This window comes from Hippocampus comes, unplaced genomic scaffold (assembly GCF_001891065.2).
Source record: "Hippocampus comes isolate QL1 unplaced genomic scaffold, H_comes_QL1_v1.1 scaffold130, whole genome shotgun sequence".
Lineage (NCBI taxonomy): Eukaryota > Metazoa > Chordata > Actinopteri > Syngnathiformes > Syngnathidae > Hippocampus > Hippocampus comes.
The window spans coordinates 1,475,681-1,486,677 of NW_017842057.1; the positions used below are offsets into that span (position 1 = coordinate 1,475,681).

The 10,997-nt window shown below is 40.8% G+C and overlaps 1 protein-coding gene across 2 annotated transcripts in view; it reads right to left on the bottom strand.

Annotated features, from left to right (window-relative positions):
• Window positions 1-868: 868 nt before the first annotated feature.
• The window catches only part of nr5a1a (nuclear receptor subfamily 5, group A, member 1a), a 28,578-nt gene continuing 18,449 nt past the window's right edge, over window positions 869-10,997 (bottom strand). For both annotated transcript variants that reach the window (XM_019860993.1, XM_019860994.1), the window contains 2 exons: window positions 9,505-9,652; window positions 869-3,859 (listed from right to left, as the gene is read on the bottom strand). In XM_019860993.1, coding sequence (XP_019716552.1) covers window positions 3,606-3,859; window positions 9,505-9,652 — 402 coding nt within the window. In that variant the 3' untranslated portion in view covers window positions 869-3,605. The remainder of the gene's footprint in view (window positions 3,860-9,504; window positions 9,653-10,997) is intronic.

Genomic DNA, 10,997 nt, shown 5'->3' on the forward strand with positions numbered 1-10,997 from the left:
CTACTTTTGATTTTGACAAGATGTATTTGTTGTGTGATGTTTGAAGAGTCAAATTAATTTGATTTTGTCAAATTGTGTTTGAATTTTTTTATTTTTATTTTGCTGAGCATTAATAATTTGATTTCGTCAGAATGTGTTCAAATTTTTGGGTTTTTTTTTATATTTTGCTGAGCATTGCTGTCTTAGATGAAGAGATATCCGTTATGTTTTGTAAAATCATCAGACAAGGCTAAAAACAGCCACACCATGACTGCTGTAATAGTTGTAACTTACCGGTATATGGACACAATTCAAAGCGGCGAAAATAGCCAACTCACAAGCGCAGCTTCATTTCATTGACTTTTATTGGTGTGATACTATTACAATAAATTTGAAACAAAACAAAACGCTTTGGTAAGTCATTGTCTGTTTTGGCAAGTAAAACACTGAAACATGGGACGGACTGTCGTCCTACATAGGGGGAAAAAAAAGAGTTGAAGGACAAAAAAACAAAAGCAATATCGAGAGAATCTGTTTCACAACAGTAGCAAATAGCCCTGAAAAAAAAAGCTGAGAACTTCTTTTGAGTTCAATGACTCATCATTTTGTCGCTTCACAACATAAATATACACCATGTACAACACGTTAACAACCACCTGTCTCAATAGGGAAATCAAGGTGCATTTGTGTGTGTTTGTCTGTGTGTCTGTGGGTGACATTCACACTAAGGCAGACTTAACGATTGTCTATAATATCTTGACATTTATGACTTCTGTTATTTAATCCAAATGTCTATAGTGAGCTGTGTGATGCTTCATCTCCGGCTTTGCTTCACAATTACTGAGAATTCATGTCATTTATATTGTCACTGAATGTGCCCAGAGCATCAGTTTTTTTTTTTTTTTAATTAAATGAGTCTAGCTTACTTTTCAACACAGTAAGTGCCACAGATACTACATTGATGACTATCACTACCAAGCACAGACATGTTGCTCTGTTAGACCCATGATTCGAATTTTCGAAATACTCCAAAAATGTTGATCGACTGACTTTAAACTGTTTGCTACGAAAGCGGTTAAATGGAAACATATTGCAGCGGACAAACATATAAGTCAATAAATATTTAGGCAACGGGACATCGGCATTGTCTAAAACCAACAACCAACAAACATGAGTGTTACTGTTTCTGACCATCATGTTAAAATTGTGAAAATGTGCATGATAGTCTGGTCCTTAGTAAATACTAAAACATCACAGACGGAAATAGCCAAAATTGGCATTTGTATTAAAACCCACAGTGACCAAATGGGGCTAGGTCTTTCTGAATTGAAATATTAAAGCACATCCATCCGTTGTCAATTCATTGAGGAATTTCCGAGTTGCTTCCTTTACTGAGGATAAAATCCTTGAAGCTGACAGCTTACACAGAAAAAAAAAATAACGTAGTATTTGGTAATGTCACATTGCTGATTTGTAGTCTGTTGATGTCACTAAACCGACTAGCGTGGCTACGATCACATCACAATTCGCTTGAATTGATAGAGACAATACGAGTCTCAAAATTATTTTTTTTCCGGCACACCTTTGAGCAGTACGCAAAAACGTATTTGAAAATGTAAATGAAATATTGAAATCTTCTAACCTGCTTCTTTTCATCCTTTTGTTGTCTGTTTGCCCAACGGGATTGTAAGAAAAAGAAAAATAAGTGTGACCACTGTTTTTATTTATTTTTTTTTTACTGGCTTTAACCAACTTTTCTTTCATTTGATCTTAACGGATGTCTGTTGTGATGTTTAATATATCTAAATAGATTGGAATCAAACTATATTGACTCTAGAAGGTGGCCAAATGAAACTGAACATTCTCTTGAGAATTTCCTCACCTGTAATATTATCAATGTCATCAACACGTAAAAACAGCAGAATCACAAATCTGCATATTTTTTGATTAGAAAAAGACAATGCCAACAATGCCAACATTCATTTTCTAAAAAAAAAAAAAAAAAGTGATAAAATCTGTCATAAAAAGTATAGTTAATCATCAGGCCATCATTCATAAGATGATTCCCGGCGAATGGTGCCATCTTATGTGACGGGTAAGCATCAGCCTCCTCGGCACAAAACTTCAAGGGCAAGTGTGAAGTAAACGTGGCCAACCATCTTTTGAGTAAAACTTAGGGCTAAAACTATTTCAAGCACATTTTCGTTAGGTTTTCTTAACGCAACCCACCGAGGTTCAGTTAGACCCATAGCAAAGCACAAAATAATGCGCTATTGTTCGGCAATCTCCAACAAGTGACGTCACTCAAAAGATGCAGAGTGGCCAGTCAGCCATTGTACTGCATTGTTGAATATATCGCGTTAACTTCTCTTTGCCATTGTTATCGAGTTATTCAGCGAAATGCCTGAGCGCTGTGTGGCAATGCACCGTTCACAGTCAGGCAAACAGGGACCTCTGTATTCTCAACCGGATTTGCAAAAAAGATAGGCGTGACAATCGATGAATAACCTGGCTGTTGATTATGAAAACATTTGATTCAAAGTATTATACGTGTACATGGATGTAACCTTCAGACTACATGACTACATGGATGGAATCCTCTGTCATGGTTTGCGATTAACAATGCTGCCGATATAATATGTGGCGTGTCCGACAACGCAACACAACTAATTTAGCAATTACAATGTAGGACAGCAACCCACTATGACGCGTGCTCTCAGTGGTCGCGGGAATACATGGACCAAGTATGTAATCCCATTGTGCACAATTTACAACACGGCACAGCATCGAGTTTACCATTACCATCGTTTACCATTTTTCCAATCCCGATGGGTCTCATTTCCACTCCGTGTCTGGCCGTTTGGGCACAACATTTTCCACCTCCTGAGCAGCTGGCTCGTACATGTGTGGTCCAACATACATCTTGCCAACAACCTCCTCTTCCTCCAACTCTTCAAACACCTGGACGCCCTCAGATAAGTTTGAAACATCACTTTCAGATCGATTTCTGACTAGCTTTGTACACTTTCCATAGTGAGCCCTGCTCTTGTTGTCTTCAAGTGATGTCACACTTCCGGGGTTTGTCATCACTTCAGGAAGGTGATTATTTTGTTGAATTTTACGAAATGATCTTTGCATGCTTGAATGTATTTTGTTTCATTACTAGGGCAATAAAAATATTTCCTTTGGGATTTTCTAAAAGTACTTCACACTTGACCTTTCACGTCAATAGAGTCATGCTTTCAACATTCGACAACATTGTCAATGTCATGAAACATATTTGTGGTTGTCAATGCTCGGTTGTAAGCAGGTGGGCACGTTGTGTTGGCAAAGTTTGATTAATTGGAGTTATGGATATTGTTCATTGCCACTAGATTTGACAAAGTCATTCAAAACTGTTCTGATCCAATTTAAAGAGGCCACATAAATATATAAAACATTTACGTGAAATGCGCAAAACAATCTGCAACACAGACGGGGCTCTATCAAACTCACAAGAACCTCCCCGGCTATAAAAATGCTCGCAAAGATGAGCTGGCATGTAGTCCACTTTCATTGCTGACTTTGATCCCATACAAAGTCTCACCAAGACACACGACAATGGTGAAACAAGTCATCTGCATTGCTCACACGCATGCTCGCTTGGCATGGAGCATCTCAATCAGCAGGTTGTTGCAGGGCACCTCTCCACTCAGGTGCATGCAGCACAAATAGTCCTCAGCCTGTGTGCTGAGGGCGCGTAGCTCCGGCAGTCGCACCACCAGCTGGCTGAATTTCTCCTGAAATTGAGGGTAAGTGGTCAGGGTGTACTCCAGCAGTGCGCCATTCACTTGCTCCTGGACGCCTTCCACAAATGCCTGGTTCTCCAACAGCTTCACATCTGCACACAGGAGGATAAAGTAAGACTACATGAATGTGCGCCTACTAAGGGCAACAGGATGGCAAGGATCTGGAGGATTTTTAGATGCAATCAAGAAATGTAAAAACTAAAGTAGTAATATTGTTTAAAATATACATAGATTATACATTTTTATATGCAAGCTTCTAGCCTTTTCCGTTGCTGGTCCCTCTCTCTGGAATGACCTCCCACTGAACATTCGGCAAGCCTCCTTGCTGCCCATCTTTCAAACCCGCCTCAAAACTCACTTGTATTCTTTGGCACTTGACTCAGCATGACCCAAATTATGATCTCAGTTATACTGTTTGGTGCTCTCTACCATCTTTGATACTGATTTGTTGTTTTGCTTTACTGTTGTATATGTTAGTTCCTCCATGTACAGCACTTTGTGTGCAGCGATGGCTGTTTGAAAGTGCTCTATAAATACATTTGAGTTGAGTTGAGTTGAGAATAAATTCATGAGTCCACCTGTCATAAAAACAAGAAGCGATCATCCGGTGTAATGAAGTGCTCCAATGCAAATGCTGAGAAAAATGGTATGTTGAATTTACGCTAATGTTATTTTGTCAAGTGGTTGCGCGAAATAAAATCATATGGATCAAGATATATATTTTTTTTACATACAGAATACAGTCAAACCTCGGTTTTCGAACGTCTCGGTTCTCGACCAATTCGGTTTTCGACCAAAAATTTCGTGTTTTTTATGCCTCGGATGACGAACAAATTTCGGTTCTCAAACAAACTGAGAACACTTGAATGCACCATTTGACTCCTCTCGCCTTCCTTACACGAGGAAGTGACGCTTCCTCGGGTAGGCGAGGAAGTGATGCTTCCTCGTGTTGCTTTCCATTTTGAGCAGTGGTGTTCAATAAACATTTTTATTTTAAAAAGAGCGTGGTTTCAGTTTTCGAACAATTCGGTTTTCGAACAGCCTACTGGAATGGATTATGGTCGAAAACGGAGGTTTGACTGTACATCTCCTTATATATAAGGTAAATATATCTATATATCTATGTGTCTATCTATCTATATAGATAGATAGATAGATAGATAGATAGATAGATAGATAGATAGATAGATAGATAGATAGATAAAATATATCTGGATCCAGATGATTTGATTGTGTGCCACCCCCTGAAGAAAATACCTTTTTTTTTCAGTGTACTCTTTTAATTTCAGTTAACGATTCATCGTTTAGAAGAGCCAGCTCACTGGGCTTCTGTGAAAAGAAATTCAGCAAACCACATGTTCAACTACTAAAATATTTTTTTTTGGGGGGGGGGGGGGGGGTTCCAGTTTTGGTTAATGTGACATCTCAATCAGGGAATAATGTGCTTTTTCAGCTAGTAAATAGAGGGTTTCGATTTTCGCCTCGGCACGACAGAACGATACAGAGTCCAAATGACTGCAGGCACTGTACCAATCCAACTGTTGATCTCCTTTTCCAGTCTTCCCTGACTTGGAGGTGCTGATTCTCATTTTGACTCAGGAACCACTCCAATCAGAGTTAACGATCATGGCTTCATGAAACCAAAAGAACCTTATCACCTGCCATAAGCAGAAATGCATTACTGAGGCCCCCTGAACACCTTAGCTGTGGCTGGAAATTGTGTCCAATGCAGCCTTGGTGTCGTCGACCCTCACGCCGAGACAAATCTGATTTACTGCTGGCAACCCAGCCCAAACTTTTGACGCTGGTCTTATTGGGATCGAACAGCCCATATCAGGGGTCTGGAACCAATACCCCCCCCCACACACACACACACACACACACACACTCTCCCATCACAGAACTCCCAGAGGGACACAATCAACCTCCTTCTCCAAATCCACAAAACATTTGTAGACTGGTAGGGCAAACTCCCATGCATCCTTCAGGATCCTGCCAAGCTCGTCGGTGCACTGGTCCATGGTCACCCCAAAAAGACATGTCAGTGGAATGGAGATGTTCTGGCTACTCTCTCCAAAATTTCCTTGAAGCCAACCCGAAGTCCCTTTCCATCGTCTCACCGAAGTCCTCCCACATCCGAGTTTTTGCTTGAGCAATCACCGAAGCTGCATTCTACTTGGCCTGCCGCTACCCATCAGCTGCCTCTGAAGTCCAACAGACCAAAAAGACCCTCTGTCATTCCAGTCCCATTTTTATCTTGAGCTCAGCTGGGATATGCTGCAGCACCCGCAAAGAGGTGGCGAAGAAGAAGGATGGATGCATGGATGGATGGATGGACAAAACTAACACATGTATGAAATCCAGTGGTATCTATTACAAACTATCTAGTGACTCTCTACTGTGTGTAGTTTTAAAATTGTTCTGCTCCAGACAAGTCCCAATAAAGTTAATTAATTTATAGTAGATTTGTGTTCTCGTGTGTGTGTGTGTGTGTGTGTGTGTGTGTGTGTGTGTGTGTGTGTGTGTGTGAGGGAGGCAGGATTGGAGGGAGAATAGCAAAGCCCTCCAGTGGACCGGCATTCAGCATCAGCTGAGCCCATCTTGTAGAATTCATTCACACAGTAATTAAATGTTTTGAATCAATGTTATGAATCATCCTTTCAAACTGCTTCGGGGCAATTAAATTACCCCTGACAAACCTGACTCTAAGGATGAGCAAAAGGAGAATGTGTGCAAAGAAGAGCCAGTAAAGAGCAAATATTTTCTAGCGATGACAAGTGCTCTCCCTATTCAAAAGCTCTTTGTTACCATCCTGCCTGCGCTAAACAGCAAACCCTTCTGGGAATCTGGGCAAGCCACATCTATGCTCTCTCCATCTGCGCAAGCCGCTACATGAATGTCAGCCCTTGCATCGAATGATAGACCCATTACGCTCCTTTAGAATGCCATTAGTGGACAATGGAGGAGGTTGTCTTTGTGAACAATCGCTTTTCGCAAGACTAGGTTTTTAATTAAGTGAATTTGCTCGAGGTAAAAGGCCAGTCGTGAAAGCCTGATCTGCTGCACATTGGAAGGAAGTGTGGCAATCGTTCAAAAAATATAAACGCTCCAAATTAAAGCCTGCCCACTAGCAGAATCCTTACGCCATGAAAATATACCTTTTGACTTTTAATAGGCTGGAAATAATATCTTGAAAACACAGGTACAATGCATAATCTAGAGACTAACATAACATGTTTTACGGAAAATTGGAACTTTTTAAAAATACTATGGTGTGTTAAAATAAGTACAGAAACGACTAAGACATCAAGACACAAGTTTAGAAATTAGACATTCCAAGACTTTCTGTGAGGAAAAACAATCTCTGGTGCTTTTATGTTTTGCCTCCCCAAAGTATTTGAGCAATTATTTTGGTTTAATGACAGCAAAAGCGAACATTTTTGGCTTTCCAGAGAGAAATAATCTCTTAGTCTCCCAGTCTCAAGACTGTCTTGTGACTGGACTCCCTTAAAAGAGCGTCAAACAGCTCCATCTTATTCAGAACACTGTAACTTGGGTTACAAAGAGATCAGAACATATTACTCCAGTCCTACACAACGGCTCCCAGTCAACTATAGAACACATTTTTTAAATTCTGCTACTGGAATACAGTACAATCGAAATCTTCTGAATGTGTCAATAAAAATAAATAAAAATAAGAATCTTTTTTAAAAGATGATTGACGATAAACCCAGCAGGGCTCTGAGGCTTCCAGACTTGGGTTAATGCGTGGAGCCCAGAGTTAAAAAATTAAAACAAAACAAAAAAAAAGTAAACATGGTGAAGCTGCATTGAGCTGTTATGCTGCAAGCAAATGGAATCATGGAAGTAAAGTCAGCTTCAAGTGTAAATGCTTTTAAGTCCAAGTTTAAAATGTTACTTTTTTCTTCCTATATCTTTGTTGAAGGTTTTCTAAACCGTTGTAAATATTTTCTTTTCTTTGAATAATTTTTATAAACCTACTTTTATTTCTTTACTTTGAAATGTGTTTAAAGTCTTCTGTTAATATGTTGTCAAGGTAAACTCTTTTGGGAGTGTCGGTAAGATACTTTTGTTTTCTCTTCTTTTCTTCTGAATATCGTCAGCTGTTGTGTTTGTAAATGCTTTTGGCTTCTGTTTCTTGGCTTGTGTGAAGCACATTGAGTTGCCTGGTGTATGAGATGTGCTATATAAATAAAGATGCCTTGCAGTTTGCATATATCCAATTGTCTTTAGGGGTTTCATCTGAAACTGTTTAATATGAAAAGCTAGTAAAAACTTTTGATTTTATTGCACGCTATTGCCATGGTGATACATTGTTTGCTTCGAAAAATGATGCTGTTTATGAGCATTTAAACTTGGTCGAAAACTCCTGAACATTTGTACACAGGTCTTGCAAAACATTTATATTTTGGAGGGTCGTTGTGCGGTTTTTTTTTTTAATGGTTCAGCGGAGCCCCTGATAAAATTTTAACAAAGCACGCCTGGTCATACGTTTCACCTAGATCAACAAAAATTGGGAGGGAATTTTATTTTACTTTTAACCATTTTTTGGATTTTATAGAAGTCATATTTTTTGCTCAACTCTTTTTACTGAACTTTGCCTGGTAGTCTTTGATTGTGTCTCATAAAGAGGTTGGAAATAAGAAAAGGTATTGAAATCATTTTATTTCATCCCATTCTGCTGGCACGAAATATGCCATTTACAAAGAAAAAAGATGCTGTTTTTGAGCGTCCAAACCTGGGCAAAAACCCATGAAACTTGGCTCAAACAGGTTTACATTTTAAAGAGTTATATATGTCAATACCCCAACGTGGCCCGGGTTGCAGGGGCCCTTCATAACTGCTCGCACCTCTAGTGATTAAAATTATTACTATACTCCCTGGACACTCTGGAGGAGGTGGCCAAGCTAAGAGCTATGATGGACAGACACTCCCACCCCCTCTAGGCCACCCTGACAGCACTGGTCAGCTCCTTCAGCCAGCGACTGATACACCCGCGCTGCAAGAAGGAGAGGTACCGCTGCTCGTTCCTGCCGACTGCTGTCAGGCTATTGAATATAGATGCACCTCAAAACCTGGACTCAGCCCCACTCACCCACTTTTAATATGCTTATATTTATTCATTCATTTCATTTTCCGATCCGCGTATCCTCACAAGGATCGCGGGGGGTGCTGGAGTCTATCCCAGCTGTCTTCGGGCAGTAGGCGGTGGGCACCCTGAACTGGTTGCCAGACAATCGCAGGGCACACACATACGAACAACCATCTGCGCTCACACTCACACCTCGGGACAATTGGGAGTGTTCAACCAGCCTGCCATGCATGTTTTTGGAATGTGGGAGACAACCGGATTACTCGGAGAAAACCCACGCAGGCCCAGGGAGAACAAGCAAACTCCACACAGGGAGGCCGGAGCTGGAATTGAACCTGGTACCTCTGCACTGTGAGGTCGACGCGCTAACCACTGGACCACCAGGCCACCCGCTTATATTTTATATTGATATTTATTTGTATCCTTTTTGTCTTCTACTTTCTCCCTTTCATACTGCTGTAAATTGGAAATTTATCCATTTTGAGACAAATAAAGGTTTTCTTATCTTATCTAAAAATACTCTCATTCGCTGAAGTGTACAGGAATTTTTGCGTCTCATTTTTATTCAACCCAAAAGAATTTCATCGACAGAATCATTAAATCGACATGATTATGTTGACTTACTGGGGTTGAATAGGAGCAGAAATTTCAGACAGGCAATCTCCCTGCGGTCCACCTGCAGTACCCTCAACCTCATGGCCAGATCCTGTCCTCTTTGGACCAAACTTGACAAATTTGCCTCACCTTGAGACAGAACAGAAGTCAGCTCGATCTGCAAAACAAAAGTTAGTGATTAATTACCAATATATGCATAAGATTAGTTATATTTGGAATAATCGCAAATATCAACATTATGGTTTCATAATAAAATGACTAAAAGTATTGGTGACGGCACAATACGGATGCCTCACAGTCGAGAAGTTCCGGGTTTGAATCTCGGCGTAGACGTTCCATAAACATGCATGTTGGGGTAGAATGAAACCTCTAAATCAGGGGTGCCCAATTACGTCACTCGTGATCGACCATGAGCCAGCGGAGTGGCCCCAAATCGACCGCGAGGGGTGGAAGGAGGAAAGGGGCGGGGGGGAGTATTTGTATGTTTGAGTGTTTCTGTTGCTCATCGTGACGTACGTGCGCGCATAAGCGCGCATGTGCATGGTTGGGCGCCCACGTGTGGGCGCGTGTATATGCTTTGCATGTGCGCGATCAGGTCAATCGTGCATGGTTGGTCGCTTCAAAAGTCGATCTTTGGTCAAAAAAGTTTGGCCACCCCTGCTCTAAATTATCCATTGGTCTGAAAGTGAATATGAATGGTCCTCTGTCTACACGTTAGATGCAATTTACGGCCGACAAGTCCAGTGTGTCTGCTGCCTCTCATCCAAACCAAGTGGAGTAGGCTTCCGTTACCCCTGACCCAAAAGGGGACAAGCAGTATCGAAAAAGGATGGATAGAGCATAAGTGCCTGAATAAGACTACTATTATTTTTTGAGTCTTGCGGAAGGTGCTAAAAAAAACATAATTTACAAATCTCAAGGATTATCTTTGTTGCCATTATTGCTGCTCTTGTTCAGGCGTGCCCAAACTTTTTTGACCAAAGATCGACTTTTCAATCAACCAACCTCCCGCGATCGACCCATTACCGCACGCACAGAAGGCCTGTTCACACGGCACACATTTGGTCCGACGCTGCACCGAAATATTTTGTTGCGATATATTTTACACCGGAGCAAATTTTGTGGAGCGGTCACACGTGCAAAGCCGCTGAGCGTGACAGCTCCGGCGCAGCTCCACTTGCGGTCACACGTGCAGTTTCTGCTGCGGACCAAAACGACAGGAATGCGGAAGTAAAACAGGTTCGGGTCGGGCTTCTCTCTCGCGTACTTTTATTTATTTTTCTTTTAATAAATATTATGGCGGACACTATTCTGTCCTTGTTCAGAATAGATCCACTTGTCGGCAGTCGTGGAATAAAGACGTGTTTACAGTCAATCGTGTGTGCTCCTTATGACTGCCACAATATATGTTTTAAAAAATGTATACTAAAACAATGTGCGGATACTAAACTAAGGAATACTTGTTTTAAAACAAACAATTTGGATAAAACAGAGAATGCGCT